This window comes from Durio zibethinus, chromosome 22, assembly GCF_047325235.1.
Source record: "Durio zibethinus cultivar Kanyao isolate XHJ-2024 chromosome 22, ASM4732523v1, whole genome shotgun sequence".
Classification (NCBI taxonomy): domain Eukaryota; kingdom Viridiplantae; phylum Streptophyta; class Magnoliopsida; order Malvales; family Malvaceae; genus Durio; species Durio zibethinus.
In genome coordinates, this window is record NC_143183.1 from 19928751 (window position 1) to 19950320 (window position 21570).

General features: G+C 28.7%; 2 protein-coding genes across 3 annotated transcripts; both read right to left on the reverse strand.

Moving 5' to 3' along the window:
• Nucleotides 1-441: 441 nt before the first annotated feature.
• On the reverse strand, nt 442-2047 carry LOC111307156 ((R,S)-reticuline 7-O-methyltransferase-like). Its single transcript, XM_089751385.1, has 2 exons — nt 1579-2047; nt 442-780 (listed from the first exon to the last, which is right to left on the reverse strand). Exons 1-2 carry the CDS (start codon nt 1966-1968, stop codon nt 688-690), a joined length of 483 nt encoding a protein of 160 aa, XP_089607511.1. The 5' UTR covers nt 1969-2047; the 3' UTR covers nt 442-687.
• Nucleotides 2048-17735: 15688 nt separating this feature from the next.
• LOC111307437 ((R,S)-reticuline 7-O-methyltransferase-like) lies at nt 17736-21163 on the reverse strand. 2 transcript variants are annotated; one of them, XM_022905455.2, is made up of 2 exons: nt 20221-21162; nt 17736-18313 (listed from the first exon to the last, which is right to left on the reverse strand). In XM_022905455.2, exons 1-2 carry the CDS (start codon nt 20977-20979, stop codon nt 18002-18004), a joined length of 1071 nt encoding a protein of 356 aa, XP_022761190.1. In that variant the 5' UTR covers nt 20980-21162; the 3' UTR covers nt 17736-18001. The 2 variants fall into 2 exon arrangements, with proteins under 2 accessions (XP_022761190.1, XP_089607510.1); XM_089751384.1 differs by having other exon boundaries at nt 18042-18257; nt 20221-21163.
• Nucleotides 21164-21570: the final 407 nt, after the last annotated feature.

Genomic DNA, 21570 nt, shown 5'->3' on the forward strand with positions numbered 1-21570 from the left:
AAATTTTATATATTTTACATATATAAATAAGTAAAGATTTAGATATTAATTCGAATATCCATTACTATTTATTAAAACTCAAAGGGATTTGAATATTGAATATCCAAATAATACTATTTGTATTCGCACCAAATACAAGGATAATCAATTTCTTATCCGAATCCATTAATTATCATTTATAATTATTTAAATTTAACATAAATAAATCAGATAATGACAAATATCCATTTATTTATTATTCATTATTATCCCTAACAATAGATGAAGTCACTATACAAGATGGATACCATTTGCATAATACTGAAGGTCCTTTGTAATCTCCCCATTTCGGTCCATATGACGTCCAAATATCTCCAGGAATAGGGTTCGTCGAGGAAAACTCGTATGCGTATTCTGGTATGACATCAACATATATATATATATACATACATACATACACACACATACATATATATATATATAGCTACCTTAATTATTTTCCCCGATTGGGTAGGCCTCGATAATGGAGGGCAAAGCAGCAATGTTGATGATTTTGTAACGAGGGAAGCCTCCTTCCTTCAATATTTTCTTCCATTCAAGTTCAGTCCTTTGTTTTCCACCGGAGCAATGTGCAAGCATCAGGAGATCGAATATCAGCCTCACGTCGTCAAAGAGGCCACTACCATCTGGTTGCAAAATGCATTCCACTTAAATGACTTTCCCTGTTTCTGCTGGAATTGCATCTCTGCAGATTCTTAAAATTTTGATGCAATCTTCGTCGCTCCAGTTATGCAATGTATACTACAGACACATATATAAAAAGGAATTCATTAAGTTTGCTTAACTAAGATCATATTCTTGCTTCCCTGTGAACTTCATTTTTTTTTTTATTAAAAATCTATTTTCATCTAAAGTGCCAAAAGGATTTGCTATTACAATGTTCAGTCTCATTTGTTCCTATTTAATTTTCGCCAAATTTAAGAAAATATTTAAATTTATTGTATTCAATAAAGAAAAGATATCATAATTAATGGACAAAAAATAAAATATTAAAAAAATCTCTTGAATTATTTTATTTTTTAAAATAAAATTTTATCTTTTTATTATACTTAAATAAATTTTTATTATTTGATTCAAATCTAAATAAATTATTATTTTAAATAAAAAATTAATTTATGTTAAAAGCTTATTTAGATATAAATTAAAAATTAAAAGTTTACTTTATTATAAATTAAAAATTAAAAATTTATTTAAATGTAATAAAATTATAAAAATTTATCCAGTGAGATTTAAAATTTTTTTTTATTTTCACCCAAAAACTGAGAGGATAGTATAATTAATATATCCAACTGCTCTCCACCAAACTGGTAGACAAGGATACATATATGCTTCAAAAAGAAAAGCATTCTATTCAATTTAATTATTATTAGACAGAATTCAAAGAAAAGAGTGTTATGTTGTCGTTAGTTTTTGACTTGATCAATACAACAATTAAAGACGATTCCAGTTCAATCATGTCAACAACAGTTTTTACGTAACAAAGAAGAAAGGTCAATGTGATTCCAATAAAATATTAGAAACTCGTTTAACAGGTCTTACCTTCATGGTAACTGCATCAGCTTTAGGAATGGACTCAAACATATCACCTGCAATGTGGCAGACCCCAGGGTATGTCGGTGCTTTCTCGATGACGTGTGGCAAATCGAAGTTAGTCCCTATGATGTGCGGATATGCTTTCACAATCTCAGACATCAAGCCTCCTGTCCCACCTCCGACGTCAACCAATGATCCTATGGAGCTGAAACCTTCTTTATAGCCTGATAGAATTTCCCTGATCACCACTTTGGATGTGCATATCATGGCATCGTTAAAAAGATCGTTGAATTCAGGATTTCCTGATGCAAACTCAAAAATCTCACATCCATGAGCCTTCTTGAAAGCAGTGCCACCTTCTTTGACACATTGGCTAAAGTAGCGCCAGGGAGCCATTTGCCACGGATGGTTCTCTTTCTTAGAAAATCAAGTTTAAATTTAAATTATTATTTTCCTCGTGTTGTTGAAAAAAAGAAAAACATGAGTGCTGGATTTGGCAATTCAATCATGTCATTGTCAATTTTGTTTATGTAATCATTATTGATTTAGTAGAATAAAAAATTAAAGGAAAAATCTTTTACAAACTTCTTTGTTAATTTTAACTCAAGAATAGTTTTTAAGAGGAGGTGGAATCGCACGGAATCTATGAACGAATATCATTATGATAGCGATTAATTTGTTTATTTTTAGAGTGGTTTATATTCGGTAAAAAATATTTATTTTATTTTTGAGTTTATTTTATTTAGTTATTAAAATATAAAATATAGTTTAAGATTGATTCATTTAAATTAAGTAAGTTTAAATGAATATATTTATGAATATTGAATAAATATTTTAATGAATATATAAATAAATTAATTTTTAACATGTGCATCTTATTTTTAAAAGTTTAATTTAATAAATAATTTAGATACTATAATAATAATAATAATGATAAATACTAATAATTTAATTTTAATAGTAAATTTTGATTTTTTTTATATAATTTTAATTTTGATAATCTTTGTTAAAATTTTGATAATCTTTGTTAAAATTTTGATAAAATTTGATAAAATTTTAATAATTTTCAATATAATTTTAGTAATCTTTTATGATAGTTTGGTAACTAATTATGATATAAATTTTGTAATCATTAATATAATTTTAAGAATCTTTGATAAAATTGTCGGAACCTCTTTATATAATTTTTGTACTATTTCATATATTGATAACTTATGATGTATTATGCATAGTGTTAAATTAAGTCAAAAGCAGAAACCAGCTTGCAGAAGTACAAAGAGGATATTCAGAAACTTGGAAAGGAAATCTCTCAATTGAGGCTGAAGATAGATTCTTCAAAAATTGCTGCACTTCGAAAACGCATTGATGGAAGCTATGTGGGTAGATATGCTGATAGCAGACATGAAACGGTTCAAAAGGAGTCTCAAGCCCCTTTTATCTCAGAATTGGTGACAGATTTCCAGGACTTGTCAGGAAAAGGCGTGAAACGCGAACGTGAATGTGTGATGTGCTTGTCAGAGGAGATGTCTTTAGTTTTTATCCCCTGTGCTCATCAGGTTGTTTACACTACATGCAATGAACTCCATGAGAAACAGGGGAAGAAGGATTGTCCTTCTTGTAGGAGTCCCATCTAGCGGCGTATTCCTGTACGTTGTGCTCCCCCTTAATTTTAATCTTGCAGTGAGTTGAGTGTTTTAAATATTGTTTCTGGGACTCCTTTGAATTGAATATTAATGCATTTGAGTTCTTGAGAAACATTTAAGTTGCATTAAAGTGCAAGATGAGGCTTCATTTCATTTTCCCCTTATTTTAAGTGGTCGCATAAGTGTTGATCAGGTCAATATACTAAGCAAGATGCAAGGCAGGTTCAAAATATATCACTGTGAATTTCTATATTATTTACTGGAAATCAACCAAGGGTCGTTCTATTTGACCCATTCTTTGCGCACTAGGAAATTGGCTCTTCAACTAGAGGCATTTCACATTAGTTCACATATAGAGAGTGGTACTTTTGTTTTGTATTAGTTATAAGTAAATTTATGATAAGATTTATATTTGATACATTAAATTTATATATTGTCAGTGAATCAAAAGATATTATTTCATTAAAAAGGTGAATAAGATGATGTCAACTCATTAATGAGTAAATTTTTTAAAAAATATTAATTTTTTATATATTTATTTTAAAGACTGATATTTATTTATTCATGACTTGATATTTTTCAACTTACTGATAAAATATAAAGTTTATATATTAATAATGTATCAAATCTAAACTCTTAATTATATGTAAATAAATATGCATCTGAGAACTGATTTATTCCAAAATTATTCATGTAATTTTTTTAAGACATTAATGATCTATGCTATTGTTGTAAAATGGGATTGTTATAAATTTGATCATAAGTGTGTTTAAATACATATATCATTTACTTTATATACGTATAAAAGTGTGAACTCTAAATAATATTAAAAGTAATTTTTAATTTGTTAGACTCCCCTTAATAATATTCTACATGCCAATCATGCATGTCCAACCAATTCTTCAAATAAGGAAAAGAAGACTTACAATTAAACTAATTAGCCGCATGATAAAAACTTTAAAGTATGAAGACAAAAAATAAAATATATTTATTTATATAGTCTTACAATTAAGATTTTAATTATATATTTTACACAATTACACTAATTATAGAAGATTTAGTAATAAATCAATTATAATATAGTAGTAAATATATAATAATATAGTAGTAGATTATTGATAATTTTGTTATAAATTAGTGATAATTTAGACAAAATAATAATAACTTTATTCTAAATCAAAGATAATTGCATAGTAAGTTATGGATAATTTAATAGTAAATTAGTGATAATTTAATAATAAATAAATGATAATTTAGTAGTAAATAATTAACAACTTCTTAGTAAATCAGTAGTAATATAATAATATATGTATAATAATTTAATGGTAAATCAATTATAATATAGTTATAAATACATAATAATATAGTACAAATCAATTATAACTTAACAAAAAATAAGTGATAACTTAGTATTTAATTATTGATAGCTTAGTAATAAATCAATGATAAGTTAATAGTAAATTAGTAATAAATTAATAGTAAATCAGTTTCAATTTAACAGTAATTAATTGATAGTAGCAAATAATAAATAATTTAATAGTAAATCAATTATAAATTAGTAGTAAATAATTGATAATTTAATAATTAATCATTGAAAACTTAAACGTAAATTAATATAACTTAGTAGTAAATTAGTGATAGCATAATAGTTAATTAGTGATAATGTAATAATAAATCATTTATAATTTAGTATAAATAATTAATAACTTAATAGTGAATGGTAAATAATTTAGTGATAAATCAGTGATAATTTTATAATAAATAATAAAAAATTAAGTAGTAAATTAATAATAATAATATAATAAATATATAAAAATATAATAGTAAATCATTGATAATTTAATAGTAAATTAATAACTTAGCAGTAAATCACTAATAATATAATAGTAAATTACTAATAATTTAGTTGTAAATCAGTGACAATTTAATAGTAAATTAATTAATTATTGATAACTTTTTAGAGAATTATTTGTAAATTAGTAGTAAATAAGTTATAACTTTATAATAAATCATCAATAACTTAGTGGTAAATTACCAACAATTTAATAGAAATCATTCATTATTAATGATAACTCATTCATAATTTAATAGTAAGTCATTTATAAATGAGAAGAAAATTATTAATAATTTAATAATAAATCATTCATAATTTAATAGTAAATAGCTTATAATTTAATTATGAATCATTGATAATTTTTTTTATACTTGAAGTTGTCAAAGAATTGAACATTAGTAACTAGCAAAAATGAAGTAAAAACTTTCATTTTGAGAGTTAGGATAAACCTATCATGAACTTATTTATTAAAAAAATTAGTGAGAAACATAAATAAAATAATAATGTTATTATATAAAAAAATTATCTCATATATTATTCATGTTTCATGGTTGTCAGTGCATAACAATATATTAGTAAGTCAATGATAAGTTAATTAAAAAACAAGTGATAACTTAGTTGCTAATTATTGATATCTTAGTAACAAATCAATGATAGCTTAATAATAAATTAATGATAATTTAATAGGAAACCGGTTTTAGTTTATAGTAATTAATTGCTACACTTAGTAGTAAACTATGAATAACTTAATAGTAAATCATAATTAACTTAATAGTTAATCAATGATAATTTAGCAGTTAATTAATTAGAAATTTAAAAGTAAATCAATGTAACTTAATAGTAATTAATCATTAATAACTTAACAGTAAATTATAGATTATTTAATATAAATTAGTGCTAACTTGATAATGAGTCATGGTTAATTTAATAATAAAACTATTATGATTTTGTAGTAATAATCAAAAATTAAGTAGTAAATCAATAATAATATAATAGTAAAAGCATAATAACATAATAGTAAATCATTGATAATTTAGATATAAATTATTAATAACTTTGTAGTAAATCACTAATAACTTAATTATAAATTAGTAAAAATTTAGCAATAAATTAGTTAATTGTTGATAACTTTATAATAAATTATTGATAAATTAATAATAAATTAGTTATAATTTTATAATAGATCATCAGTAACTTAGTAATAAATCATCAAAAATTTAGTAGTAAATTATTCATAATTTAGTAAAAAATCATTCACAACTTAGTAATAAATTAATGCTAATTTAATAGTAAATCATTGATAATTTAGCAATATATTATTCATAGTTTAGCAATAAATTGCTAATAACATAATAATAAATTAATGATAGCTTAATTGTCAATCCTATATAAATTTTTTGTACTTAATCTTGTCAAGAATTGAACTTTGGTTACTAGTAGTTAGAAATTTTATTTTGAGAGACAAGGATAAACCTACTACAAACTTATTTAATGAAATTTAGTCAAAATTCTAAATTCGAATAAATTAATACTATTATTATATAAAAAATTATCTTATAGAATAATTAAAACCACACTTTCTTACAAGAATCGATTGTTAAATATACGATGATGCAAAATTTATCAATGATTACTAAAAATATATCATAAATATCAAAAGATTAATTATTAAAATTACATCAAGAGATTACTAATGTAGACACCTAATTGGGTCTAGGCCCAGATCAATTGGGCCTAGCCCAAAAGGGTAAGTCCAATTCAATTTCTATCTGGTATTATTTTTATTATTTTTTTTCTTTCTTTTGTATTTTATGTATTTTATTATTTATTATTATTATTATTGTGTATTAATATATTTTTTTATTTTTTTTCTGTTAATATTTATATGTATTTTATTTATATAGTTATATTTGTTATTATTATGTTATCATTATTATTATATTATTATTATCATTATCATTTTTTTTCTGGTAAATATTTTTGGATTTATCTTATTTTATATTTTAATTATCTGTTAATTTTATTTTATTCATCCATCTGATTTTGTTTGATTATCTGATAGTATTATTATTTTTCTTTTTTTTCTTCTTTTTTGATGGCTAAGATTAAATGTTGAAGAATCCTACTAGAAGTGGGGATTCAATCAAAAGAGTCCAATTGGATTCAAAGATTGAATCCCCGTCCAAGGAGGAATTGGGATTGATCAGGAACTCCTGATCAACCCCTATAAAAGCCACCCTCCTGGAACAGATGAGGAGAACACAAAGAAAACAGTGAGCAAAGCTACTGAATTTGAGAGAAAAGAGGTGTATATAAGAGTTTTCGAAGGCTAAAGAAGGTTGAGAAGAGTTAGGATAGCTATAGGGATCGAAAATAATTTTTTAGAAATTTTTGGCGAAAAATTTTTTTAGAAATTTTTGGGAAATTTCCAGATTCCGACGAAAATGTCGGCGAAGTTTGAATCTTTCGGCAAAAATTTTGGCCAACCTTGAAGTTTCCGGTGACCAACCCAGTTTCCGGTGAAGAATCCCAGAAACCGGTGATCTTCCGACCAACTTCCGATAAAAATTTCCAGATTCCGGTGACTTTTTCCAGAATCCGACGAAAATTCCATCGGTGTTCTTCAGTTTTTAGAGAGAAGGGAGAGGAAAAAGGAAGAAGAGAGAGAGAGAGGAGAGGGGTTCTGTCGAAAAACAGAAGGAAGTGTCTTTTATACCCGCTTAAAACGACGTCGTTTTAGCCTTAAGTAACCAGAGGATCCGCGCGTTTTGCCGAAACCCGACCCGACCCGAGCGTCGACCCGCTTCTGACCCGTGCGTGCCTGCCCCCCTCCGAGCCAAGCCGAGCCGAGCTTCCCAAGCCTCCCCTCGAGCCGTTTTCTCTTCCTTGAGCCAAGCTGAGCCGAGCCGCGATCCGAGCCGCTCCAGATTTTTTTTATTTTTTATTTTCATTTATTTGTTTATTTGTTTTTCTATTTTTTTATTTATTAGATTAGATTTATTTAATATTTTTTTTATCTTTATCTTATTTTTATTTTTGTTTTACTTTTTTTTATTTTTTTCTTCTTTATTTACTTTTACTTTTATTTTGTTTTATATTCTTTAAATAAAAATCAAAAAAATATTTTTGAGGAAAAGTTGAAAGTATCAATTTTCTTTAGAAATAAATTTCCAAAAAATATTTTTGGGGACAAGTTGAAAGTATCAATTTTCCTTAAAAATAAATTTTCAAAAAGGGGATTTTTGAGGAAAAGTTGAAAGTATCAATTTTCCTTGGAAATCAAAGTTTCAAAAAAAAATATTTTTGAGGAAAAGTTGAAAGTATCAATTTTCCTTAGAAATAAATTTCCAAAAAATATTTTTGAGGAAAAGTTGAAAGTATCAATTTTTCTTAAAAATAAATTTTCAGAAAAAAAGATTTTTGAGGAAAAGTTGAAAGTATCAATTTTCTTTGGAAATCAAAGTTTCAAAAAAAAAAATTTTGAGGAAAAGTTGAAAGTATCAATTTTCCTTAGAAATAAATTTCAAAAAAATATTTTTGAGAAAAAGTTGAAAGTATCAATTTTCCTTAGAAATAAATTTCAAAAAAAATATTTTTGGGGAAAAGTTGAAAGTATCAATTTTCCTTAAAAAATAAATTTCAAAAAAATAATTTTTGGGGAAAAGTTGAAAGTATCAATTTTCCCTACACAAGAACAATCATCGTTTCCTTCCTTTCTATTTTGATTTTAATTTTGATTTTTCTTTAATTAATCCAACGACGGAGCATCTGCAAGTGAAACAGTAGTTTTTCTTGTATACTCTTGAGGTGAGGGAATTTTCTCAATTTTTTGCTAAAAGTATTAGAGTCAATTGAGAATAATTTTCAATAATTAATTACTTGGTAAAATTTTAAGGCTCATTGGATAACACAAATTTCAGCTGGTACCATCTTTTGATGGGCGTTGTGAGGGTGCTATAACCTTTCTCACACGTAACCGAACTCCCGAACTTTGTTCTGGTTAGCAGACCTGAACCTATTCTTTTAGGGACCCTTAAGCTTAGGTGTTCCCTGAAAGGACAGATTCTTTAGGTGGCCAATCGCACCTAGATAAAAAGATGGTGGCAACTCCCTAAAAGTCAATGTCTAGCGATAGATCCCTGGATCTAGACGTTATGATAGCTTGGTGACTCCACTAGGGACTTTGAGAGTCAGGCCAGCAAATAATTTATGTTATCCAAAAAGCCTAATAAAATTGAACCTTTTTGTATATATGTGTTATTATTCATTCATGTTTATGTATCTTGTTAGTTATGTCATTCATATGCATGTGCATAACATGAGCTCTACACCCGAGCTTCGTCCCTCTAGGAGGGAGTAAAGTACCTATTGCTTTCGTGAGGTCTAATACCTCTGCAGTGGCTAGCGAAATACTCCCACTCAAATTGAACATTTTTCGCTTGTAGCCTATAATGGGTGAGGATTAGAGTGCCTTACTAGTCTGTGATGGACAGGGATGTAAGGAGCAATTTGAGGACCTTTAGACTCTGACCTTAAAATCGCATGTAGTGAACCTTAAGAGTGTCTACACCTAAGATAGAGCCCTTTCTACCCAATGATAGATATACCTTGAAATTAGGACATAAAAAAAGTGTTTGTCTAATCATTTCGATTGTTTAACTTTGTGTATTATTTTTATCATATGTAACATTATGCACTAGCATCACTTTCTTCTCATCCATGGAACTAACTATGTTGTTTGTCTGATTGTATGCATCTGCATTATTTTCATGATCATGTTTTAACACAATCATTTGCATTCATTTCATACTAGATTTCTTTAAAAAAATGTACATTTCATTTGTGTATCAAAACATCATACATAAGGTACAGCATAATATTTCTAATCATAAGTATGGTACTCAAGGTCCGAGGATAGCTCCATCTAGCGAAAACCCTGCTCATCCATACAACACAAGATCCAGAGCAAGGTAAATGGAAGAAGAAAGTTCTCATAGATTTGAAAAGCTAGAAAAAGCTTAGGAGAAGATTGAAAATGAACTTAGCAAGATTCTGGAGGCTCTCAATAATATGAATAAAGGAAAAAGAGTTGAAGGAAGTACAAGCCAGCAAGAAGTGGTTAACCCATTGTACCCTCCAAGTTTTGGCCCACCTCAAGCCCAGTCTGCTCAAGAGGTCCCTCCACAACAATTCGCATATCCAACATATCCTGAAATGTCATCAGCTTTTAACCAGGGCAATATAATAGTTATATAAATCCTGTCTTCACTGAAAAGGCAGCAGAACCAATTCCTGATCCAGATGATTTAAAAGAGAAGGAAAAAGAAAAGATGAGGGTGGAAGCTGAAGAAAATTCTAAGATTAGCATGCTAGAACAGAGGCTACGGGCTGTGGAAGGATTTAACTTTTATGGGTCAGTTGATGCTGCTAGGCTCTGTCTAGTTTCTGATGTGGTTATCCCCTATAAGTTCAAAGTACCAAAATTTAGAAAATACGACGGTACAAAGTGCCCCAAAACCCACATCACCATGTATTGCAAAAAGATGGCAGCATATGCACATGATGAAAAACTCTTGATACATGTCTTCTAGGATAGCCTTACTGGTTCTGCTGCCAGGTGGTGTGTTCAATTGGATAGGACCCACATTCGCTCTTGGAGCGATATGGCTCATGACTTTATCAGTCAATATCGACACATTATTGATTTGGCCCCAGATCGTTTGTCTTTGCAGAATCTGGAGAAAAAGGCAAACGAGTCTTTTAAAGAATACGCCCAGAGATGGAGAGATATAGCTTCACAGGTACAACCTCCATTGACAGAAAAAGAGACTACTGTATTGTTTGTTAGCACTTTAAAACCTCTCTATTATGAAAAGATGATAGGGAATGCAACAAAAAATTTTGCTGACATGGTAATCTCTGGAGAAATTATTGAAAGTGCCATAAAAAATGGCAAGTTGAGAGGAGGAGAAACCAAGAAGACATCAGAAAAGAAAGAAGCTCAAGCTCAAGCTGTGAGCTTTGATAGACAACAATTCAGGGGTTATCAACCCTATCCATCCTAAGGTTACTCTCCATATTATCCTGCTGTGAATAATACCTCATCCTACCCATATCAACTAACTCCACAACCATCTTATTTTAGCCCTCAAGATCTTACATATAGCTTTAACATTCAAGCTCCTGTAAGAACCCAAATTCGCCCTATTAACCCAGCAAGTGGTTCACGAGAACAACGAACTACTCGAGAAAAACCTGTATTTGATCCAATCCCTATGACTTATACAGAGTTATATCGAGAACTCTATAATAGCCATTTGATTGCCCCCAGCTATGTGGAGCCGCTTAAACCACCCTACCCAAAGTGGTATGATCCTACAGCCCACTGCGACTATCACTATGGAATTACTGGCCATTCTACTAAAAATTGCACTGCTTTAAAGTATAAGGTGCAACGGTTGATCAATGATGGAATGGTAAGTTTTGATCAAGAAAAAGCAACAACATCTAATGTTAGCGCTCTGAGTGAAAGTCAAGAACAGAAAGGGTCCGAAGAGTCACAATGAATTGAGGGGACAATTTTAAAAAATAGAGATCAGGCTGGTTGAAGGTTTCTTTTGTCATGTTAGGATTTCTTTTCGAGTGATTGTTGAATTTCTTTTTGCAATGTGACTTCACTTGTTATCATTTTAATAAAGGCAAGTCAATGCATTTCATTATATTTTTCTCTTTCACTTGACCATTACTCCATGCTCTGTTACCTTTCATAACTTTACATTCTCATTCTTAAATTTCAGATGATGAATATTTAGACAATGATAACAATAATTCTGGGATTTAATTTTGAGAACTCATCCATATTAATATGAGAAAATGATTTGAGCAAAAAGTAAGCTGTTATCGGAGGTGAAATAGATATATCTTGAAGATGTACAATCTTTTATACAAGTTCATAAGCTTTGTTCAATAGATGATGTTCAAGAAAGGTATTCATAATTGAGATGAAAAATGGCCATCTTTCTTTTACCATTTGAAAAACCATTTATTGCTACCCCTTTGAGCTTGTTATGATTTTTTTTCTGAAGAACCCTAACCAAGGATCACCCTCTACACTGGGGGGTAATTTTTGAAAAAATTTTACAAAAGGTCTCAAAAATGGAAAGAAAGAAAAAAAAAAGAAAAAAGAAAAAATAAATGCCACACATGACTTGGGGCAAAGTAATGAAAATCCTTTGTGTGAGGAAAGAAAAAGCAGTGAAATGATGGGGGTAAAATGCCAAGTTGTATCAAATGATCCTTTGGTTTTGACCCTTTTTAATACATGTTTTAAGCCTATTATATCCATTTTTTTATGACCCTTCACTTTGGCCTACATTACAACCTTGAAAAGTCCATTTGGATCAAATGTGAATACTCAACTTGAATGATCATATGTTGAGCGAAGGTATGCTTATGATGAAGCAATGGAATCATGCTACATTACTCTAAAAGTTTGATGTATGAAGGATGTCAATAATAGGTGAAGAATGAGAAAAAAAAAAGATGATGAAAAAAAAAAGAAAAAAAAAAGAAAAAAAGAAGAAAAAATTAAAAAAAAATGAAAAAAGAGATTCAAAAGGTTGATAGAAAAAGATTCAGGTCAAATGGCTCACATGAATGGAAGATCAAAGACATCTGAAGATCCCTCAAAGACTGGGGTAAAGTTCGCCAAGCTCAAGTTGACTTCAACAGTAAATGGAATGAGTTTTTAAAAAAGAATCCCAGATTAATGTTAAAAATTGTCTGAATATTCATCATTTGGACATACCATCCATCCCAATGACATTTTTTTTCCCATTTATTCTGTACCAAAATAGATCTTCATTGATTATCTTTACCATAGTTCATCTTCTGTTCCCTTATTGTTACACCCTTAGAATGAATTGAGAAAATGCTTGATTGCATTGTACTTGTCAAGATTTGAAATGATAATGAATGAATGAATATGTGCTTAAAAGAGTCTTGTATTCATTTGAAAAGAAATCTAAGATGATGATGGTGACAAAATGGTAGAGACCTAAAAGAGATGATTTGGAAGGATATATGATGTGATCAAATGAAGAATATAATGAGGCAAATCTTGAAAAGTGATGAGTACAAAGATGAATTGGTCGATATGACTTGCAAGTTATGATTGAACAATCAGTGGATAGAGTTTGTTTTGGAATGGTTAATGCTGAGACACCCATCAGTAATAGCCCAGTGATGGTGGATGAAATTTGTTTTGAAATTTGCTAGTGTTGAGAAATTCATTAAATGATGGTCAAGTGATGATCGATTGATAAAGCTTATTCCAAAGTATTGAGGAACTGGACAAGGAAGAATATGAGTGAAAAAGACAATTGAGAGCTACACTGGTTCGGTCTTAGAAGAACAGTGTAACCGGATCTCCGAAGAATCAAAGGGCTTGATGCCCAAGGAAAACTTGAGAAACTTGAGTACCATACATTGAACAGGAATTAATTGGCCAACATTTGCATAGCATGCATTGAAATTCATATGCATTTGCATAGCATACACTACTTTCAGAAAAGTATAGTGTATAAATCCAAGAAGCAGGGGTGTTCCAAGATCCCACATGGAGAAGACAGATATGAAGATATTTTGCAAAATTAAAAAAAAAAGCTTGTCAGGTAAGTTCCTAATCCTTGAAATAGGATGTCTTCTGGTATCAGGGTTGATTTATAAGACCTTTGGGCATAATCCCCTGAAATTCCTTCAAACACAACTTTCAACTCCTTTGGACATGATTGTCAAGGAGTAATTTACTTTTCAAAAGTCGTGGTGCCTCTGTTTAGAGGAGCAATTTACTTTTTAAAAGTCGTGGTGCCTCTATTTAGAGGAGCAATTTATTTTTCAAAGTCATGGTGCCTCTGTTTAGAGGAGCAATTTACTTTTCAAAAGTCATGGTGCCTCTGTTTAGAGGAGTAATTTACTTTTCCAAAGTCGTGGTACCTCTGTTTAGAGGAGCAATTTACTTTTCCAAAGTCGTGGTGCCTTTGTTTAGAGGAGCAATTTACTTTTCAAAAGTCATGATGCCTCTGTTTAGAGGAGCAATTTACTTTTCAAAAGTCGTGGTGCCTCTGTTTAGAGGAGCAATTTACTTTTTCAAAGTCGTGGTGCCTCTGTTTAGAAGAGCAATTTACTTTTCAAAAGTCGTGATGCCTCTGTTTAGAGGAGCAATTTATGTTTCTCAAAGTCGTTGAGCCTCTGTTTAGAGGAGCTTTGGTAAAAAAAAAAAAAAAACAAAAAAACAAAAAAAAATAAAAAAACACAAAAAAATAAAAAAAAATGACAATGTTGAGTTGAGTCTTGATTGGGTGTCTACGTCTTTGCGCAATTTTTGTTTCACAGAAAATGTGCAAAGAGGGGCAGCTGTAGACACCCAATTGGGTCCAGACCCAGATCAATTAGGCCTGGCCCAAAAGGGTAAGCCCAATTCAATTTCTATCTGGTATTATTTTTATTATTTTTTTTTCTTTCTTTTGTATTTTATGTATTTTATTATTTATTATTATTATTATTGTGTATTAATATATATATATTTTTTTTTCTGTTAATATTTATATGTATTTTATTTATATAGTTATATTTGTTATTATTATGTTATCATTATTATTATATTATTATTATCATTATCATTTTTTTTTTGGTAAATATTTTTGGATTTATCTTATTTTATATTTTAATTATCTGTTAATTTTATTTTATTCATCCATCTGATTTTGTTTGATTATCTGATAGTATTATTATTTTTCTTTTTTTTCTTCTTTTTTGATGGCTAAGATTAAATGTTGAAGAATCCTACTAGGAGTGGGGATTCAATCAAAAGAGTCCAATTGGATTCAAAAATTGAATCCCCGTCCAAGGAGGAATTGGGATTGATCAGAAACTCCTGATCAACCCCTATAAAAGCCACCCTCCTAGAACAGATGAGGAGAACACAAAGAAAATAGTGAGCAAAACTACTGAATTTGAGAGAAAAGAGGTGTATAGAAGAGTTTTCGAAGGCTAAAGAAGGTTGAGAAGAGTTAGGATAGCTGTAAGGATCGAAAATAATTTTTTAGAAATTTTTGGCGAAAAAATTTCGACGAAAATTTCGGCGAAGTTTGAATTTTTCGACGAAAATTCCTGCCAACCTTGAAGTTTTCGGTGACCAACCCAGTTTTCGATGAAGAATCCCAGAAACCGGTGATCTTTCGACCAACTTCCGGTAAAAATTTCCAGATTTCGGTGACTTTTTCCAGAATCCAGTGAAAATTCCATCGATGTTCTTCAATTTTTAGAGAGAAGGAAGAGGAAAAAGGAAGAAGAGAGAGAGAGAGGAGAGGGGTTCTACCGAAAAACAGAGGGAAGTGCCTTTTATACCCGTTTAAAACGACGTCATTTTGGCCTTAAGTAACCAGAGGATCCGCGCGTTTTGTCGAAACCCGACCCGACCCGAGCGTCAACCCGTTTCTGACCCGCGCGTGCCTGCCCCCCTCCGAGCCAAGCCGAGCCGAGCCGAGCTTCCCAAGCCGTCCCTCGAGCCGTTTTCTATTCCTTGAGCCGAGCCGAGCCGCGATCCGAGCCGCTCCAGGTTTTTTTTTTTTTTTTTTGTTTATTTGTTTATTTGTTTTTCTATTTTTTTATTTATTAGATTAGATTTATTTAATATTTTTATCTTTATCTTATTTTTATTTTTGTTTTACTTTTCTTTATTTTTTTTCTTCTTTATTTACTTTTACTTTTATTTTGTTTTATATTCTTTAAATAAAAATCAAAAAAATATTTTTGAGGAAAAGTTGAAAGTATCAATTTTCCTTAGAAATAAATTTTCAAAAAGTATTTTTGGAGAAAAGTTGAAAGTATCAATTTTCCTTAAAAATAAATTTTCAAAAAAGGGATTTTTGAGGAAAAGTTGAAAGTATCGATTTTCCTTAGAAATAAATTTCCAAAAAATATTTTTGGAGAAAAGTTGAAAGTATCAATTTTTCTTAAAAATAAATTTTCAAAAAAAAAGATTTTGAGGAAAAGTTGAAAGTATCAATTTTCTTTGGAAATCAAAGTTTCAAAAAAATATATTTTTGAGAAAAAGTTGAAAGTATCAATTTTCCTTAGAAATAAATTTAAAAAAATATATTTTTGGGGAAAAGTTGAAAGTATCAATTTTCCTTAAAAAATAAATTTCAAAAAAATAATTTTTGGGGAAAAGTTGAAAGTATCAATTTTTCCTACACAAGAACAATCATCGTTTCCTTCCTTTCTATTTTGATTTTGATTTTGATTTTTCTTTAATTAATCCGACGACGGAGCCTCTGCAAGTGAAACAGTAGTTTCTCTTGCATACTCTTGAGGTGAGGGAATTTTTTCAATTTTCTGCTTAAAGTATTAGAGTCAATTGAGAATAATTTTCAATAATTAATTACTTGATAAAATTTTAAGGCTCATTGGATAACACAAATTTTTCTACACTCATCCCTTATGCAAATTTTTTCTCGCACATAAATGTGAGCTTAGTTACTGTTATCAATGAATTTTGATATGACTGATTCAATAGGGGAGCAAATTTTTTGTCCGGGTAAAGTTAAGGAAATTGAGTTTTTTTTTATAAAAAAAACAAAGTTGGTTTGATGATGGATTAATGATGCTTTATCTAGATCCACCTTAATGTATATATAAAAGTATATATTATCTATAATATCTCCAATGAGCTATTTTTTTTCATTTTTATTTTTTGTTTTTTTATCATTTTTTTTTTAATTTTTTATCTTTAGTTTTTATATTTTTATTAGATAAATTTTGTGAGAAAAAAAGGTCAATTTGAAGTATCCACGTGTTAATTCCATTTGATTTTTTTACCTTTTGTCTTTTTTTAATTAGGTAAATTTTACAAAAAAACGATGGCATAAAAATCATTTTTAATTTAATTTTTAAAAACTTATAGCAAGATAATAACTATTAAAATAAATTATAATTATTTTAAATAATTTAAAAATATTTAATTTAAATAATAAAAAAGTGGAACTCGTGATATTGCAGGAGCTTATTCCTAGTTCATATAACAGTTGTTCCCGAGTTATGATAAAAGAAAAAAAAAAAAAAAAAAGCTTTAAGGCAGAGACAATGGAGAAAGCCTGAGAAAAGATGAAAAGGTAACTGACATTATATAACAACGTTCTTGGAACAATTTGAAGAAAGAAAACGTGATGACAGATAGGAATGGCAAAGGAGTGAATATTCGTTATTTTTTAGATATTTATATCTAAATTTATTTAATATTTATAATATCCAAATCCGTTTAGATATCCGATTAAGTTTAATATTATTATCCAAATCCGAATCGATTTAAATATTCAAATTTGTTGAAATATTCGTTTATTTAAAATTTTTGAAAAAATATAAAATAAATAAGAATATAATTTAAAATTCAAATTCACTCTTAATTAACAATAAGTAAATGTTATTTTTTAAGGTTTGAAACATTCTACAGGTATAAAATTTTATATATTTTACATATGTAAATAGGTAATAGATTCAGATACTGATTCGGATACCTATTATTATTCATTAAAATTTATATAGATTCAAATATTAAATATCCAAATAATACTATTCATATTTGCACCGAATCTATCACGGATAATAAATCTTTTATCCGAATCAATTAATTATCCTTTTATAACTATATAAATTTGACATAAATAAATCAGATAATGACATATATCCATTTATTTACTATTTATTATCATCCCTATCAATAGAGAAAGTCACTATACAAGATGGATACCATTTGCATAATACTGAAGATCCTTTGTAATCTATTTATTTCGATCCATATGACGTCCAAATATCTCCAGGAATCAGTTCGTCGAGGAATATTTGTATATGTATTCTGGTATGACATCAACATATATATATATATATAGCTACCTTAATTATTTTCCCCAATTGGGTAGGCCTCGATAATGGAGGGCAAAGCAGGAATGTTGATGATTTTGTAACGAGGGAAGCCTCCTTCCTTCAATATTTTCTTCCATTCAAGTTCAGTCCTTTCTTTTCCACCAGAGCAATGTGCAAGCATCAGAAGATCGAATATCAGCCTCACATCGTCAAAGAGGCCACTACCATCTGGTTGCAAAACGCATTCCACTAAAATGACTTTCCCTGTTTCTGCTGGAATTGCATTTCTGCAGTTTTTTAAAATTTTGATGCAATCTTCGTCGCTCCAATCATGCAATATAAACTACACACATACATATATAAAAAGGAATTAATTAAGTTTGCTTAATTATGATCATATTCTTGCTTCCCTGTGAACTTCATTTTTTTATTAAAATAACTATTTTTATCTGAAGTGCCAAAAGGATTTGCAATCAGAAAGTTCAGTTTCATTTGTTCCTATTTAATTTTCGCCGAATTTAAGAAAAATTTAATTTTATTGTATATATTCAAAAAAGAAAAAATACCATAATTAATGGATAAAAAAATCTCTTGAATTATTTTATTTTTTAAAATAAATTTTTATATTTTTATTATACTTAAATAAAATTTTGTTGTTTGATTCAAATCTAAATAAATTATTTTAAACAAAAATTCAATTCATGTTAAAAGCTTATTTAGATATAAATTAAAAGATAAGGATTTATTTGACTGTAAATTAAAATTAAATATTTATTTGAGTAAAAATTAAAAGTTAAAAGCTTATTTAAATGTAATAAAATTATAAAAATTTATCTAAGTAAAATGGTGAAATTTAAAAGTTTTTTTTTATTTTCACCCAAAAAAAAAAAAGAAAGGATAGTATAATTAACATTTAGCCAACTTTCCTCCACATAGCTATTAGACAAGGATAAATTATGCTTAAGAAAGAAAAGCATTTTATTCAATTTAATTATTATTAGATAGAATTCAAAGAAAATAGTGTTATGTTTGTTAGGGATCACTACAACTTTGATATCATTGTTAGGCCAAATGATCTCAATCCAATCAAACGAATGAAAGCGAAATCAAACAATTAATCAATCACATAAGAGACAATAATTTAACATGATTCGAACCAACTGACCTACATTTATGAATGAAAAATAAGATTCATTAGTTGTAAATTATTATAAACATATAATCAAATCAAACACTTATAACTAATATCCATATATTATCTCAATCTTCTCTAATCTTATGAAGTATTTTCAACCCAAATAAAGATATACTCATGTGCATCTTTTTAACACAAAACAAATACATATAATATACACCCATGCATCATACTTATATAGACCATCTTAGTCTCCTCTAGATCATCTTAATCTCCTATAGTCCACTTATAAATATTTAAATATATATGCCCATAAGACGTAATACTCTTATAGGGTGTCTATCTTATAAAATCCTATAATTTTTTTATATCTTTTTCTCATACTTAACCCTATAAAAACTTTATCTATTTATAAGTAAACAAATTTGCTATCAATAATATTTTTTCTCTTAATTTTTTTTTTTTTTTGTAAATTTTTTTATCCATCAAGTAATATCTAACAAATCCCAAATAAATCTCTTATAAGATTTTAGTCACTATTCTCAGTAATGTTGTCATTAGTTTTTGACTTGACTAATATTATACGAAGTCTTTATGTGAAATTTATGGAGTTTTATTTTTTTAAAAATTAACAGAAGTTTTAATAAAAAATTCAAACCAATAGATTGATATAGTTTAATGTGAAAATCAATAATATGTAAAAAAAATTACTAAAAATATTGTTTATAATTTAAATTTGATTGATACTTACTTAACGATAAAAATTTTATCAATATTTTTATTAAAAATATCTATCTAAAAATATATATCAAAATTTATTAAAATATTTTTAAATTTTACACACTTAATCTATGTAACAAGATTTTTTTAGTTTATCACTTTTGATTTTTTATTTTAATTTTTATTTATTTGATTTTAATAAAAAATTTCACAAAAATTCACCTACAAACTCGGCGTGAGTATTTCCCATTCAACAATTAAAGACGATTTCTAGATAAATCATGTCAACAACAGTTTATACCTAACAAAGAAGAAATGTCAATGTAATTCTAATAAAATATTAGAAACTCGTTTGTGTCAAAAAAAAGATTAGAAACTCGTTTAACAGGTCTTACCTTCATGATAACTGCATCAGCTTTAGGAATGGACTCAAACATATCACCTCCAATGTGGCAGACCCCAGGGTATGTTGGTGCTTTCTCGATGACGTGTGGCAAATCGAAGTTAGTCCCTTTGATGTGCGGATATGCTTTCACAATCTCAAACACCAAGCCTCCTGTCCCACCTCCGACGTCAACCAATGATCCTATGGAGCTGAAACCTTCTTTACAGCCTGATAGAATTTCTCTGGTCATCACTTTGGATGTACTGGTCATGGCATCGTTAAAAAGATCGTTGAATTGAGGATTTCCTGATGCAAACTCAAACATCTCACATCCATGAGCCATCTTGAAAGCAGTGCCACCTTCTCTAACACATTGGCTAAAGTAGTGCCAGGGAGCCATTTGCCACGGATGGTTCTCCATAAGTATCATGGGTGCCAGGCTTAGCTCCGAGTCATGTAGGAGCCATCTTGATGAGTGAGTCAGGCCATAGAGGGGCTCTCCACCGTCGGAAGGATGATGGACAGTGAAAAGCTTTCTCCGGACGAGCAATCTCATGATGCGAGCGAGGCAGGTAATATCCGGAGAAGTAGCGCCATCAATACGTGAAGCTATTTGTGCCAAAGTGACTGGCCCATCGTGAGAGTGTATTATATCAGCTATGCGGAGTTCCACAACAGACTTAAGTGCCATAGAATCTGCGAAGCTGTACATGAATTGCCATATTGTGGCTTGGCTTTGTAGCATCGCCTCAGCTTCTTTCGATTCCATTTAATTCGAGATATCCTTTTCCAAGAGTCTGATTCTTAATTCTAATGCGAAGTTGGTGTAGAGAAAGAGAACTAGGAGAAGTTGCAGAACGATGGAAGATAGCTGGGAAGTCTAGTAGAAATTAAAGAAGAAGACCAAGAGACCTAAGCTGGCCCGGATAACCACTTTGTTCGGTTACGGGTTAGACGTTTAATTTTGAAGGGGTTAAAGTAATATTTTATAATAAATTTTAAAAATATATTAAATCTATTAATAATAAAAAATAGATACAGACATATAATAATAAAATAACAAAATTTATAATTATAAGTATGTTAATATGTAAATATATATAACAAAATAAATATATTAAATAAGTGATCTCATGATTTTTAATTATAAATCATTAATAATATTTTTTATAAAAATAAAATTATTGCATTTTTTTACAATATTAATATATTATTTTATCATATTTAATATTTAAGATATTAAGGTAAAAAAATCTCAAAAATATATTTTTAAACAAAAATTAAATTTTAAAACAATAAAATAAAAAACTTTGATGCAATAAATTGAAACTTTTTAATTTTTTACTTGATATTTTTACAT